The sequence below is a fragment of the Tursiops truncatus genome, chromosome 16 (genome assembly GCF_011762595.2).
Source record: "Tursiops truncatus isolate mTurTru1 chromosome 16, mTurTru1.mat.Y, whole genome shotgun sequence".
Taxonomy (NCBI): Eukaryota; Metazoa; Chordata; class Mammalia; order Artiodactyla; family Delphinidae; genus Tursiops; species Tursiops truncatus.
The window spans coordinates 19,331,810-19,348,646 of record NC_047049.1 but is presented as its reverse complement, the minus strand read 5'-3'; the positions used below and the strand labels follow the sequence as shown (position 1 = coordinate 19,348,646).

Sequence of the window (16,837 nt, the reverse complement as noted above, 5' to 3'; positions counted from 1 at the left end):
CTCAAGGCCACAAAAGAACCTTTACATACTTAAGCTGAATGGCAGAAAAGGCAAGCGAGGACCCTCACAGAATAACACCTTCATCTGTTTTTGTTTGTTTGTTTTACTACTTTTGGCTAGGCCAAAACAAATTCTTAGAATGTCAATATTACGGGTTTCTGAACCTCTTGAGATGTTTCTTAAGAATACATCTATACCCATCTATACAGGTATGCTTTTTTAAAAAAATCATAGTATAAGGGGAATCAATAGCTTTGGTTTTGTTTAAACTATGGCATTACCTGTTATTTTACCTGCTATGCTTTTCCTCTCCACTGCAGTAAAAATTCAGTTTAACTTGCAACTCAAAAATCCTAGATACAAAGAATGTTTACGTTTACTGTTGAACTTGTAAATTACCATTTATACTAACTGGTTGTTTCATAGTTTAATACAAATACTTAATACAATTCAGCACATGTTTATTGAACTCTCTAAATATTTTAACAAATACAAAACCTTGTTGGGTTTAATACATTTTCTTCCTTCTTTTATATCTCAGTTAATACCCAGTTGAGGCAAAAAGCCAAATCAAAACTCTAATACTTCGCTTAATTTGCAAGTGGTATTTTTCACCTTATATAATCACAATCTACAGACACCACACAACTTACAAAACTGAGTTTCCTTTGTCACTTCATGGTTTTCCCTTGCTATTTTAAAGGCATACAGAGCATTAAAACTGCATTGTAATGGAAACACACGTGCATGCACATGCACATCCTTTGTTGTGAAAAAACAAGTATTTAAAAAAATGAGTTGTTACGTTAAATGGATGCATTTTCACTTTGGTTTGATGCCTAAGTCTTCATAATTGGGCTCAGAAAATTGCCACTTATAAATTTTTGCCTTCATTTCAAAAATCCAACCGTTTTCACATTTAACCTAAAACATGGTGCTCAGCCAGGGATGCACATCAGAATCACCTGTGTGGTGTCTGTCAAAAAAACAAGACATACCTTGGCCTGGATAGGCCTGGGGTAGGACCCAGATCCAAGAATCCCTCATTAATCTTAATCAAGAATTACGAGTGGGGCTTCCCTGGTGGCACAGTGGTTGAGAATCCACCTGCCAGTGCAGGGGACACGGGTTCGATCCCTGGTCTGGGCAGATCCCACGTGCCGCGGAGCAGCTAAGCCCATGCACCACAACTACCGAGCCTGCACTCTAGAGCCCGCAAGCCACAACTACTGAAGCCCACGCGCCTAGAAGCCATGCTCCACAACAAGAGAAGCCACCACAATAAGCCCGTGCACCGCAACGAAGAGTAGCCCCCACGCAGCAACCAAGACCCAACGCAGCCAAAAATAAAAATTAAATTAAAAAAAAAAAGTGATTTTATTAGGAGTGTAACCCCCTTCCCACTAAGAAACAAACCCTAAATACAAAAATTTAAACCTCTACCAGGATTACTTAATGTCTTAGAACTTTGGTAATTTGGTAACATTTCAGTAACACATTTATAAGCAATAGTATTATTTCCATTATAATGTGAATTGTTATTCAAGTTAAGGAAAAAAGATCAGATAGTCATCATTAGCTCTGCACAGTAGTAGCAAACACTTCTATCTATAGTGCTTACAACATACCAGGTACTCTACTAAACACTTCACACATATTAACTCACTCATCCTTACAACCTAATGAAACGTATTAATTTAATTCTACAGCTGAGAAAACTGAGGCAGAGAATTATGCATACAAATAATAAATGGGGGAGCCAGGATTCAAACACAGCAGTCTGGCTCCAGAGTCCTTGCTCTTCCAATATGACTTTTCTACATGTTAATTAAAACACTGTTATCTGTGATTAATATTAAAATTTAAAATTGTTTTGGGGGTGTTAGGACTGTACTTTCCTTGAAAGAGCCAATAACAAAGTCAAATGTCAAGTTTTGAGAAAAGACAAATGCAACCACAGCCACGTGGGGGCCATCAAGTATGGTTCAGTCTGTCCATTTCAGAGCTTCATGTCTCCTTTCTTGACAAGAGGGTAACCTCTACATTAAATTTTATAACAAACCTTCATAGACCAAGCATCATATTTGATTTTAGAATATTGAGAGCTTAACCACCTGCATTTGTAAAATACCATTGGTATCATGCTCCTCATTAAGATTTTCTCAACTTCAGCATCCACTATGAGACAGGTCCCCCCAGGATTCCTAATTTTTAAGTTTAGTCCAGAGAAACTATCATCATCCTGACAACAGAACTTTACAAAGGACCACATCTAGGTCTTCGACACACAGGCTCTTGACTTCATGCTATATGCCTATTTGTTAAAAAATGTTTTCTACAACACAGTCACTTTTTTTTTCCCCTTCTCTCTCCTTCTACTGCAAAGCCCTCCAGGAAAATTAATGTGCAGAAAGGAAGGCCCATAGAGTCAAAGGAGGCACGAGTCTCAACACAAGTCTTGCCTACACAAACACCAGGTGAACTATTACTCCAGCAAACATACCAAGATAATCTCACAAAAAACCACTTTGTATGGCCACAGAGTTATACCAAATTTCCTTCCAGTGCTTTTTAATTACTAGGGTTCCCTTGCAATCCTTTAAGGATACCACTGATTTAAAGTTTGTTATACTGGTAACAAGAACATTAGTATATTTAGAAGTTTTTCGGGCTAAGTAGCTCCTTTTCTGCTGTAATTTGTGCCTTGTATTGAAAAACTACTTCACCTTTCATTCTGTCCTATGTGCTCTACCCTTTGGCCATAAATTACAGGGAGAGAAACAAAAAAACAAAACAACAGTGATCTCCTGAGTTGGGAGGGAGATGGAGACACGAGGAATTCTCTCTCATCACTGTCCTCCTGAAAGTTTCAATTTACCAGACTTCCCTGGCGGTCCAGTGGTTAAGACTCTGAGCTTCCACTGCAGGCAGGACGGGTTTGATCCCTGGTCCAGGAACTAAGATCCCACATGCTGTGCTGCGTGGCCAAAAACATTTTTTAAAAAGCTTCAATTTACCAAAAAAATTAAAATCATGAAATAAAAAATTTTTTTTCTTAATGAAATAAAAATTTTTATTTTCCCCTTCTACCAAAAATTTACAAACACCCCTATGCAAGCACAACCCTTAAAATAAAACTAGTCTGTCCTTTCCAATTTCTTATGTCCAATATAAGGCGCACATAAGGATTTATTGAAACATTTATTACACACTCAATATTCTTTTCTGTGGAAATGATGTATGCTTAATCATTATATCAATGCTAGCAGCTAACTTCACCTTTCTGTTAACACACCCTGGAGATTTTAAAAACACTTTATTTAATAAAAGTTAAACATACAAAAACTGAAATTAACACACATCTTAAAAATCACCATCTTCCATTAATAGGAAGACCCTTTTCTACGCATACATTTGGCTTAAACTCAACTCAGGATAATTGTGATGCTCACTTACCAACAAATGCTGACAACTTGATCTAGTTAACAAAAATTACAAACTCAGCTACGTGAACATTATACAGGGAAATTATGGTCAGATTAATGCACAAGAAATACAGTAAATTTTTAATGATGAAACATTCGGTACTCTTGTTCATTAATTTAGCCTCGGTTTTTTACAAAAATAGTATCTACATTGTATACAGGGCTATACATCAGCTTTTTGTTTTCTCATATAAACATTACACATCCAAAAAATGGTACCACTACCATAAGTGAAAATCAACACGGGAGGAAAGCAAACGTACAAAAAACAAAAAAAAACATTAGAAAAGGTAGCTGGTCCTAAACATGGTTTCTTACATAAAACTAAAATTCAATGAAAAGAATACAGAGCTGGATCAATTTTAGAGATGGCCTAATAGGCTTAGGAAACGAGTTGAGAAAAACCTCAAAAAAAACTCTGCCATTTACAAATTAACCTACTTTTAGGTTAACTGGGCAACAGCTAGGTTTAAGCTGAAGACAAAAAAAAAAATGAAGAGAAGTTCTCTTTAGCAGGTTGGTATTTTGCCTTGATGTTCCAGTGAATTGCTAGAATATGTGGCAAGTTCAAAGCATCTGAAACTTCCCAGTTAGAACCTTACAAAACGTATATGCCATCCATTAAGTGGGGGCCTGATACTAGGAAGATCAATAATTAATCTAAGTGCTGTATTTACTCAGCATCTATCTAGAAAAGTTGCTTTACCCAACAAACTTTGAGGAAACTGGTAGTAGTAATGAAAAAAGTTTAAATGAATAGCAGTTATCAAATACAATTTCTTCAAGTTTCATTCTACTGAAGTCAAACAATGACGACAATGGTATCTTCCTTACTTGTCTAACAAATAATTTACCTTTAGAAAAATATAAGGATAAAAAGGTAAATGTAAAGCCCTGCAGAGATGAAATCCAACAGTTTTTCTGATTATTGAGGCATCAAATGCCTAACATTGTATTTAGAGGTATCTTGATACTGTGTCATAGGTTTATCAGCAATTCCACAAGTTCCTACTCCAACTTTGCCAGTTACACTCTCAGGTGAAGCAAAAATACTCCTCTTTACCTAGGAGAAATGAAACAAACAATTCTTGATTAGTTTTGGAAAAAAATAAAATTCCAAAATACATCTATAAGGAAAAGTACCTCAAGGGAACCTGAGTGCTCATAAAACCCACTAGTGACACCCAACATAAGGCATGTTAACAAATCAGGTAGGGTTCAATACACTCTAAGCAGTATGTAAGATAACAAATAATTTTTCAAATTTTAGTTTATAAACGGAAATCAGGGATTTCCCTGGTGGCACAGTGGCTAGGAATCCGCCTGCCAATGCAGGGGACACAGGTTCATGCCCTTGTCCGGGAGGATCCTACATGCCGCGGAGCAACTAAGCCCATACACCACAACTACTGAGCCCACGCTCTAGAGCCTGCAAGCCACAACTACTGAGCCCACGTGCCATAACCACTGAAGCCCGCGCGCCTAGAGCCCATGCTCTGCAACAAGAGAAGCCACTGCAGTGAGAAGCCTGCCCCCATTCACTGCAACTAGAGAAAGCCCGTGTGCAACGATGAAGAACCAACACATCCAAAAATAAATAAATTAAATAAATTAATTTAAAAAAAATTAAAATAAAATAAAAGGAAATAACCCAGATCTTTTGTAATTCCTGGCATAAACTCATTCATAGTGCTTCCACTGCAGAGACAGTGGCTAATGGAGATATTTTTCAGTAAGTCAAAAATAAAGATTAAAGAGGATTCTGAATTCAAGATCCAGTTACTATTTCGTTAAATCTATGAACCTCCTTTTTCATTTTAAAGTTATTTTGTGCTCGCTTTATTTTAAAGACAGTTGTACTTTGCAAATTTACAAAGTATGATGAAAGGATTTACTAACCTGGCCTTTTTTGTTTTTAGAATAGGCTCTGTTGTTGAACTGCTGCCATTTCACCTTCTGGTCCTCTCTTTCTTGTTCAAGTTCTTTTATTCTCTGTGCTTTTTTCAAAGCTTTCTTCTTTTTATATTCACGCTGCTGGGCAATCATTTCTTTTCTGTGTGGACAGAACAGGTAAATGTCAACTCTTAAAATTTAAAAGATGACTTCCTTAGAGATATTTAGCAGTGCAACCACTGCTCCCTCCAAAAAAACCCCAAAACCTAATGAACTTACACATTCTTCACCCCACAAATAAAAGCTAACATCAATGCCGATCACTCAGGACTACTAAGAAATAAATGTTATTTGAAATATACAGTATCCTTGGAAGCTTTTGAACGCCAAGTGTAGTAATGTATTACCCATTTAATCAAACATTGCAACTATGACTTTTAATTTGCCATTTACATGGCTTTTGCCAGTTGTGTTTTAGGAATAGGAGGAGTTTCAACATTAAAAGCTATCTAAACCTGTATCAATTGTTAAATGGGCAGTTAGCAAGTGTGATATGCTGCCCATTTGGAAAAACTGTATGAAGAGATTCAATGCAGATAAAACTATTTCATGTAGATTGGAAGAGCACAGCAGTACAAAGGGAAATCATAGCTAACAATTCTTAAAACAAAAACAACTAGGGTTTTCCAATCAGAGCCTAAAGCCCTCTCAATTTCTGCTCAGTCTGTTAACACTGACTTCTCACCAAAAGAAGGACGAAGAAAGAGGTCTTTAAAAACAAGGCTATATGATCTAGACTCCTCTGTATCATAAAATCACTACTATGAAGTGTGGTTTTTAAACAAATATCAAAGACTAAAAATAGAAATGTCATGTTATTCTACAATCTTTCTTATTGGGATGCTTAAACCAAATTTATTTTAATAGATGATACAATTTTCCCAAATTCAAATATATTTATGTAGCAACTTAAGTTTTGAAAACTCCTAACAAATCCAAAAGATAGCCAATTGTGGCAAATATGCAGAACTGAAAATTGTTCATTCTGTCTCTTAAACACCTCTCAAACTATACACGGGTCCATCCTTAACTGCTACTCCCTGGGCTCAGGTCCACGATCATCTTACACCTGGAAGACAGCAGTAGCTGCCTTCTCTCTGCTGCCAGTAATCATTCGAAAGCTCCAATCTGAACACATCAGATCCTCTCTACTTGAAATGCATCCGTGGCTTTCAAGTTTTTTATGATCTGGCCTCTGACTCTCTAATCTCTTCTCTTGTCAAACCACCCACCCTCGAGCCCCAAGTTTTTACCAAAGGAATTTCTTTCTGTTACCTCTATGTTCCCACCTGGTTTTCTTCTTTAAATGTAAACATTTACTGAGTGAGATCTTACTACATGTCAAGAACTGTGCTACATGTTTTACTCATGCTGTCATTTAATCCTTACAACCCCATAACGCATATACTATTGTCCCTGTTTCACAGATGAGGAAACAGAAGTTAAGCAGCTTGCCCAAGATCATACCTTCTAGTTCATTAACTGGCTAACACCTCTTCTTTTCAAATCTCAGTTTACACATCATTTCCTCAAAGAAATTTGCCCTGATGACTAAAATGCAGTTTAGGTACCTTTTCTTTGTTCCCTAAAAGTACCCATTATGTTCCCTCCATTACTTTTATACTTTATTATTAAAGTTCTTCTTTAATTATGTGTTTGTTCTTTAGACTATAAACTCAGTCAGGACAAGGCCTAATTTGGTCTTCTTTGCTGTGATGGAACCCAGAACCTGGTTTAGTGAGAAGTATCAATATATAGAATCCTCTTAATAATTATTCATTAAATGCCTAAGTGGGAACCAAAATGTCTTCACTTTACCTAGGCATACATATAAAGACAATGTTGACCATACACTGCTAATCTTCAAAATAATGGTAAACAGTATTACAAGTTTCTTACTCTAGTCTAGCCTGTATAGATTCTGCAGACATCTCAAGTACCCAAATGGGGAAGATTACATTTAAAATGCTTAAGTCAAAGTCACTTACTTTGACATGGGTTTGTTGCCACTGTCCTCCTTTGCCTTCCTTCCTTCTTCTACAGGCTTGAGGTTCAAAAGTGGAGTCACTTCAGCATTGCCATAGCCAGCAAAAGTGATTGCAGCGGTGCCGTTTTCTTCATCTATCTCCTCAATCTCCGCTTCATAACACCTGTAAAGATATCATGGCTGTAAGCAGGTGAGTAAAGGTTTAGCACTCAGCCTACAAGACTTATACTGCAGTGATTCAACTATTCAATGTGTCTAAAATGAAACTCCTATAATCAAATGTCCCTTTGGCAAAGATAATAGTGGCTGGAGTTAGCCATCTGCTTTTTAAAAAGGAAGTCCTAACCAAAATATTGCCAAGGAAGTCTCTTACATGTCTACTATATGTGCTTTAGTCAATCTCTTTTGAGAAAAGATACTTCTTATAGGAATAATTTCAGTATATGTGCTTCACAAAAGTCTAAGATAACCAACGATTACTCAATTTTCAATTCAAGGAAAAAAGAATTTAGACTATTTTTTTTTTAATATCCATTCATTTTCCTCTACTTTCATGTTTATTTCCTCTAGGATCCAAGCCATTCTTCTGCCCTAAAACTTAACCTAAAGCTAAAAATTAAACTGTATTAATGTTAACCACCCAAGAATCAAATTCGTTCTATAAGTCATACTGGCTATTATAGAAAGATTAAAATAGGGTAGTTCAAGCTGATTAAAATCACCTTACCATTGTACTTTACTATTTCATGTTATAGTTACAGTTTTTTTCTACACTTACTGTCCATCTTCACTCCAGATTGCCATACACTTGTCTCCTACTTTCCATGAATGAGTGGGCTGAGTAGAAGCAAAATTGTCTGAACTTGCCAGCGTTTCAGAAGGTTGAGTTGACAGAAGGTCTTTGGTTAGTTCTATAACTTCCTAAAAAGAAAAAACAAAAACCATTAACATTATTTTTATAATTCACATTGTCAACTACTTTCAACAAGCAAGTTCTTTCAGTTTTTGATAACAGCTCTCATACCACACAGCACTCATTAAGTACTCTACACATATTTATTTGCAGTTCATAACAATACTATGATGTAGATACTGTGATTATCCCCATGTAGAAACTGAGATACAGTATTTTATACACTGGTGCTGGGATTTAAACCCAGGCAGTTGCCTTTCAATTTAATTAACCTCAAATACTAACAGAAATAGGGTAGACTTGAATTTACACTGTACATTATTTTTAAGCACCTATTTTAGCTAAACAGACCTCCCTAAAGATGAGAAACAGTCAACTGTAAGGCACTGACCTAGATTCAAGATCACTTTTCTCTCACATCACTGTCAGGTGTACGTCGCGCAACTGCACTTTTTACAGGGCACTGCTTGGCAGTCGTATTAACTGCCTGCCAACAGGTGAGCTCCCCCTCAAAAACCCCCAAACACTTGAAGCAGCCTTATTAGTAATAAAAATGTTCCTGCTCATACATATTTCTACCAAAGTACTGTAGATATATTTTAAAAACAGTAGTGTCTCTATTCATTTATTATAAAACCTATCCCATTTGGGTAAGCAAATTACCAAGTCAGATTTAAAATATCCCAATACCTTAATGTTAAGCACATTAGCACAGCTTCGTTTAAAAGAAAAAAAATAAAATAAATGTAACACACACAGGTAGGCAAAACCTTTCTGTGTGGCAAATGTATTTTCTAACTCAGGCTTACACTTACTGGCTTTAAAGGTGTTTAGTAGGGCTGGTTAAAAAACTTAAGAAATAGAACAAATTGATAGATTCTGCTACCAATCTGCTATATTTTTACTCTGATGAAGACTCATATTATGCATCACCTTATCTGATTTATTTTAAGAACTTGCATACCTGTTCCTCTGCTGTTGCAAATAAAATATCTTAAACATCACATTATTATGTTCTGGGAGAAAAATTAGCAAAGTTGCACTCTGTATTGAGTTTCTTCTGGTTCCCACTGAGGTTTTATAATAGTAGCTCTGGTTCAATAGACAAGAAAGTTTAACGTTACTTCTCTCCTAAAGATTTTAAATCTTCCTGGCTATTTCTTAAAAACTTGTATTTGAGCCTTAAAAAAAGGATTATTAAAGCCCTTGGAGAAAGATCAGTTTTAGTAATTAAAAAATTTTATGAATGAAAAAACTAGAAGACTCAGATTTAAGTTAAAAATTCAGTAGATTAACATCTTTAATGAAAGTTTTATTAGGTGCCAAATATCCATTCAAATACTTTTTAATAAGACAATCTTTTGCAAATAACTTTTGCAAATAAGCAAAGAACTTCCAAATAAACAGATCATGTACTACACAAAGAAGGAGAGTAAATCATCCAGTCTTGTTTTTAATTAACCACTTTTAGGGCCAAGAATGTAATCCAATAAGCCTGACTCAAGAGCCCATACAATCCCTATCATTAAATAATTCCATTTAACTAGGGATCATTTAACTACTAAAGCACAAACATAAAGTCTGTGTTTGTAGGTCTCAAGATTTAGAACTCTACGTGTCTTGGGATAAAACATCTCCCCACTATATTTTCATAAGGAAATACATTTTCACCAAAGAAAAGGGTCCTGAAAAGCTGTGCATGTTATAATTTCCAGAGTCCTGCACTGAAATGACACTTTAAAAAATCTGGAGCATTTATCTCTAGTTGTCTTTTTACTTTGCCATGTTTTACATACCCCTCCCAACAACTATAAAGACCCTTCTAAATGGTTTTTTTTTCTTCACATGTGTATATGGACCAAAGTATTAGAGAAACTATTTTATGTATGAGGGAGTTCTTAAAGGTACATACCATTAATTACTTTTCCTCCCCCAAGTCTGAGTTCTGAAACTGCTCCTTCATTGACAGATGGGCAGCAGTTACAGTAATCGGCAATCCCAGGAAGCATCAGATGTTGTGATCTACATATCAGCAGGTCAAAGGGGGTGCACTCAAGCACTCTGCTTACTGAAGGAAGGCGTTTCGGGGATGCAGAGCCACTGTAACATATGAGACAAGTGACTTGACCCCTGCCTCCTTTAGAACCAGTGTATTCAGCAAACAGCCTAATAAACTGACTTTTTTGTGATTATCAGAGACTGCCTGGGGAGCTAGCCAACTAGCTAGCCTGGATTTTACTAAACCCACTTCTTTTAAGTGAAAAAAGAAAGGCAATTAGGACTTTAGTAAATTAATCTGCTGCCTGTTGAGTAACTTTATATGAAAGATAGTACATAAAGAAATAAACATAGAAGCCTTATTGGCAAATGAGGGTCACTGAAAAAAATGCAGAAAGAACATTTTGCATAAATGAAAGGGCAAACAAATTTTTAACCAGAGTAAGGATATTCCATAAAAGGAACACAAGAAAATAAAGGAGGCCACAAACTCAAGTCATCAGTCTGAACAGATTCTTCAGCAAATATAAAAGGCAGGATTAAATATCAATGGCACAAGGTATATCCCAGAATGCAGAGAAGGAAAAGGATTTAAAAAAAAACAAACAGACACACAAAAAACCTGGGCTTCCCTGGTGGCGCAGTGGTTGAGAGTCCGCCTGCCGATGCAGGGGACGCGGGTTCGTGCCCTGGTCCGGGAAGATCCCACATGCCGCAGAGCGGCTGGGCCCGTGAGCCATGGCCGCTGAGCCTGCGCGTCCGGAGCCTGTGCTCCGCAACGGGAGAGGCCACAACAGTGAGAGGCCCGCGTACCGCAAAAACAAAAACAAAAAACCTATGACAAAATAGAAGCTGTAGCTGTAGTCAATGGAGATAACAATTACTAGATGGAAGCAGACAGCACAAAACTTTCCAGAATTTTATGTAATCCTAAATGATGCCTTCCACCTTTGAGAAGTTTTCAATTCAAAACAGACCTATTTCTAGTAACCAAAATGATTTTTTTTTCCATGACAGAATAAGAGGAAAAGAATCCAAAGTCAAGACTGGTCAGGAAAAACATTCTCTATTATTTCTAACTGAAGTGTTAGAACTTATGCTTCTAAATCTGTGCCATCTGATATGGTAGCCACATATGGCTACTTAAATAAAATTAAAAATTCAGCTCTTCGCCATCCTAGTCTTATTCCCAATATTCGACAGCCACATGTGGGTAGTGGCTATAATATTACACAGCAGATACAGAACATCTCCATCACCACAGAAACTTCTATTGGACAATGCTTTTCAAAATGGTTACAGAAAACAGGACATTTTACAGAAAAATGGCCCCCAGGTCATTATTAACTGAACCCTAAGTAAGCCATTTACCTGGTTACTACAATGCCTACTACAATGGTCTGTCTCCCAATAGTATTTCCACTATGGATCATGTCCTAATAAGACAATTCTGCCCAGGCTCTGACAATTTACTCTGTAACATTATTACCTCATAATAACGTTCTCAGTCTTCACTCCCAACTCCCCCCTCCACCAGTTCCACATATACCCCTCCCTCCTACTGCCCAGGAAGCAATATATACAACACTAGCACATGACGTTTTTTCTTCAAAGAAAAAAGCACTGCTTTTAAGTTGGATTTAAAAAAAAAAAAAAGATAGAGAGAGACAGAGAGATGGGGGCATACCAGGCTCTCTCCTTGAGGCAAGAAGAAAGTTGGCCTGAGAGTGGGAGAAACTGCTCCCAAAACATCTTTCTTATTGACTGGCTCCTTGAAATCCACTGGCCTGATTTCTACGTATTGAAGAGAGGCCCTGGTTTCTGTGTTTTTAGAAAAATAACATACTATTGCAACTTCATGAAAGTCTATCCTAAATCCAGAATTTGAACCCAAAAATATTTAACTCATCTTAATTATACCCAGGTAAGTGCTTTCAGAATCCTGAATCTGGACCCCATTTCACGTAAGTTTCATTTGTTTGCAGTTCTAATATCCCTAAAATTTAATAATTTTAATGGGCAAGAGGATGATATAAAGGGAGGGAAAGGATTACTTAGATAGGATGAAGATGATTCAAGTTTTGTTTTGAATCAGTGAACATAGACCATCTAATCATCTTTTAAAACTTTCCAAAAACTCAGGTTCAGAATTTTAAGTTCACAAATTTGTTAAGATGAAAACTCATACATATTTACAAGTATTATATATGATATTTTTATTAATCAACCTATTGTTCCGAGAAATAACAGATATTTACTATCATGGCTTTATGTTTGTCTCGAAACCCCAGAGCAAGTTTTAAAAAGCAGGTTTCATACTTACTGCCCCTCCACAACAAAAAGAACAAATTAAGATCTCCTTCTCACATAGATTTGGTTTAATTTTAAGTTGCTAACAAGTGTCAAAAACTAGATGTAAAACCTAGCCTTAAGTTCAAACATTATATAACATTTATGCAGAAAACAAGCATCTCTTTAGGTATTTTTATAATGTGTTTTCAACACAAGGCACTAGAGCTAGCTCTGTTACACACACACAGGATCTCTGGCATGCGTGCTCTATTTCATTTTCAAAGAATCTTTTGGCATTAAAAAGAATCTTAATCAGGTTATATTTTCCTCCTTTTAGTTACCCTTTGAACTAAAATTCCTTTTCCAGGTCTTTAAAAACAGAAGAGCTATTCCTTGTAAAATTGTATGTACCTCTTTCTCTAGAAAGTTTGACAATGACTTCTAACATTAACTCTTATTTTTTAAAATTATATGAGCATACAAGGTTGACGTTAACAAAGAACAATGCTTCAATCATTTTGATGTACACAAACTGAGGAAGCAACGCTACTCCTAGAAGCCATGTATGCCTATGTACGTACACACTTGTACGCACAAGGGGTGAAACACTCCCTCCAAATGGTGTTCTGGATACCCACAGATTCTTAACAATAGATCATTTGTAAAACACAAAAATATTCTTTTCAAGCAATGTAACTGTAAGTGTCCCCTCATACTTACTTGCAAATCTTTCTTTAATTTTAGCAAATCTTCGTTTTCTCCATTTCCAGACAGCGCAGCTTCAACTTGCTGGAGTTGAGCTTTGTAGCTTGCCAGTTGCTTTGCTAGATCCTCTGACATCTGAAGAAAATAAAAAGAGTAAGGTCATGAAAACGGAACAAAAAAAAACAAACCATAAAAAATAATTTTCCCTGTCTGCCTGAATCAACCCTAACCAATTTTGCTCCCAACTCATTATTATAATTCACTGCAGCGTAATTTATCACTACTACCTTTACTTTCAATTCAGAAAAAAGCTGTGAGCCAAACACAAACTTCAAGTATTCTGATGATTATAAACATGTCAGACAAATTCCATATAGGAACAGAAAGCAAGAGGTAAGAGGAAAAAGAAGAACTTCTAATTTTCTTTAAAGTCCTGTAACAGGGAAGGCACTGTGTTAGGCTCAATTAATAGGATTGTTATATTGTCACCAAAAAAAAAAAAAAAAGGGCACTAAACTGTTGAAAGTGTTGAGGCTTCTGATTTTTAAGCACTAAAAAATACTTCCAAAACCAATTCCAACTGATTTTGGATTAACTACACAAATAGCTCTCCACAAGAGCTATTCAATTAGTATGAATGCGTTTAGAAACTCTTATCCAGAGCAAAAACCCAGTCACTTAAATACTGACGATGCATTTTCTGCAATGAAAGAAACAGCACTGATACTCTCCTATTTAGGCAATCTAAGGAACGTGGCTTTCACCAAATCTGGCTCATTCTTCTCCCGAAAGTAAGATAGGAGAGAATTCTTTCTCACTTTATTAGCAAACATACGGGTTTTCCGAGAACCCGTCTGTTTTACAATCCCCGTCCAACCACAGCCTGGAAGGACTCCAAAGGGTTAGAGCAAGCCAGGCTGCTCCCCCTCGGTCACTCAACACCTCAAAGTCCGCCACAACTTGCTCGACCATTTCAGACCTCGAAATTCAAACAGCTTCCAGGGAAACCGAAAACACGAACCCAGCGGAGGCCCCCGGAGCCGGAGCCCCACCCGCAAACAGGCTCGGAAGGGCCCGGAGCGTCCTTAAAATGCCAACCCCACCCGCTGGGTTCCCGCGGCTAGCCCAACCCCGTCCGAGGCCGCTCAGGGCTCAACTCTGGGTGGAAGAGGAGGCCGGCGCTCCTGACACTCCGGCCGGCGCCCGGGCCTCTGCAGCGCGGCCCGCTCCTCGGCCTCAGGCCTCCGCTTCAACTAGGGGGAGGCCGAAGCCCGGCGAGGCCTTACTCTCTCCCTCATCGCGTTTGTTACCTTGTGTGGGGCTGGGGGCGTGCCGGCGGGACGGGGTCGCGGCAAAGCAGCCCAGTGGTGGTTGCGACAGCGGCAGCAGCAAGCAAAAGCTCCGCGGCGACAACTAGGCGACTCGGTCTGGAAAAGAATATCTCGCTCAGCGGCGAGCGGGAGAGGACTAAAGCCGGGCACTGGAAGGAGGAATAGAGGAGGCGGGTGAAGTCTCGCGAGAGGTTAAAAATCCTCGCAAGACGTCGCTCGACTCACGTGATTCCCACCTCCCTCTAGGCCGCCGGCCCTTAATCACGTTAGGGAAGTAAAGTGGGCGGGGTTTCGTAGGAAGGAAATGACGTACTGGTATGCGCCAGGCGCCGGATGTAGGTTCGTTTTATCTTAGTTCCGGCTCGGAGTGGGGGTCAGTTGGGTAGTTACTTCAGGGCTCGGTGCCGTTGGGCACTTATTGAGGTTCCCAGGGTGCTGGGTGGTGGGAGGAACGGGGTTTAATACAGCATTCATACTACCGGTTGGTTCTCTGAGTGTGGTCCCGGTAGCATCAGCCTTGCGTGGTATTTTTTTTTTACAGTAATTTGTAATTTATTGCAAAAATAATTTACTATAAATACGGTTTCTCAACACCCACCTCACACCTTTGAGTCAGAAACTCTGAGGATGGCCTCAGCAACCTGTTTGAACAAGGCTTGTAGGTGATACCAATGTCTCGTCAAGTTTGAGAACCACCGATTCACAGAATAATAAAAGTCTTAGTGGCAACAAAAAGCTGATTAGATTGTGGCAGAACCTATTCGAGAGTAGATTAATTGGACTTTTCGAGGGCGATGACCCAATCTGTGGAGTCGCCCCAGGAGCCGGAGCTGTCGCATCCCCGCCTCTTCCACTTCCTGTAGCAAACAATAAAGGCCATGCGTACCGTGAAAAAGAAAAGAAAAACCTATTTTGTTAGCACTTACTGGTTTTAATTAAGTTATATAGGTTAATACCGTCTGAAAGGGGACAATCTCCAAGTTACAATCGTGAATGATAAACAGTGGTGTGAATACATCCACTTATGTTTAAAAAGAAATGCGTGTTGTGTGTATGTTTGTAATAATATATACCATTTATGGACGGATGCACGAATCTATGTAGAGATTTGGAGTGGAAGCCACATGTTTTCACTAATAATCGTTTTTATCCTTTTAACCATACGTATATATTTTTTCCAATTAAAAAAAACTAGTTTAAAAAAAAGATAAAGGCCTGAGACACGAAGAGGCTATGTGAATGCCAGGAAAGAACATTCCCTGGAGGATTGGGGTCTGTAGCTGGACCCTTCAGAAAGCCCTCCTCTAAGGTGGGTTTGTGATGATTAAGAGTGGCAGTCAGCTTGCAAGAATGGAAAATGCTGCAGAGGGCAGCAGTGTGTAGCTAGAATTAAGAGGGAAGACAAACCAGAGAGGATGTACTTTTCTTTAATATAGTAGAAATCTATTAAAAACACAATGTAGTATTTGACAACTCTTATTTCAATTGTGTATTTTAAGAACTAATGCCAGGAGGATCTTCCATGAATATAAAGTAAACTTTACAGCTGTTTAAAAATTTCTCAAATAAGAACTCTTAATGAACCCCCAAGATCAGAAAATAGGAAAATATTTTTAAGCTTCAGTATAGTTTTCTGATAGCTTTTGTTTTCAGGATTGCTTTTAATCTCTCCCTGTGTGCAACATAGATTATATTTGGAAAGAAAAGTTATACTGAATATTATTAGTTCTCACAAAGAGATAACAGTTGTGTGTACCAGACACCATTATAAACACTACATGTATTCATTTATTTTTCACTGTGATTCTGTGTGCTTTTAAAGACAAAGCTGGAGCAAGTACAAGCTTTGACTAAGAGTGTTCCTTCAAATAGGCGTTCTGACTTACCACTTCCTTTGAAGTGTCAAAATCTTAAAATATTCTCACTCAAATTTAATCGAGTTTATCTTCAAAAAGAACAGTATCTAAAACCTCTAGTTCTTTAAAGCTGGTATTTATTTTATTGAACTCAGTAAGTACATAAAATTTAAAGACTCCACATTGTCATATATGCAGCTATTTCCTTTCACTACTAAAGATAATTAAAGTATAGCCACTGCCTTTGGAAATGTACCAACTCACTGCAGAGCATAAAAGTATAGAATAAACTAGTACATGTTGGTTAAATGGGAGAT

The 16,837-nt window shown here is 37.7% G+C and overlaps 1 protein-coding gene across 2 annotated transcripts; it reads right to left on the bottom strand.

The window, feature by feature from the left end:
* Positions 1–3,299: 3,299 nt before the first annotated feature.
* SMNDC1 (survival motor neuron domain containing 1) lies at positions 3,300–14,822 on the bottom strand. 2 transcript variants are annotated; one of them, XM_004313923.4, is made up of 6 exons: positions 14,644–14,822; positions 13,349–13,468; positions 8,204–8,346; positions 7,427–7,588; positions 5,385–5,538; positions 3,300–4,548 (listed from the first exon to the last, which is right to left on the bottom strand). In XM_004313923.4, exons 2-6 carry the CDS (start codon positions 13,466–13,468, stop codon positions 4,411–4,413), a joined length of 717 nt encoding a protein of 238 aa, XP_004313971.1. In that variant the 5' UTR covers positions 14,644–14,822; the 3' UTR covers positions 3,300–4,410. The 2 variants fall into 2 exon arrangements, with proteins under 2 accessions (XP_004313971.1, XP_019795534.1); XM_019939975.3 differs by lacking the exon at positions 14,644–14,822 and adding an exon at positions 10,251–10,438.
* Positions 14,823–16,837: the final 2,015 nt, after the last annotated feature.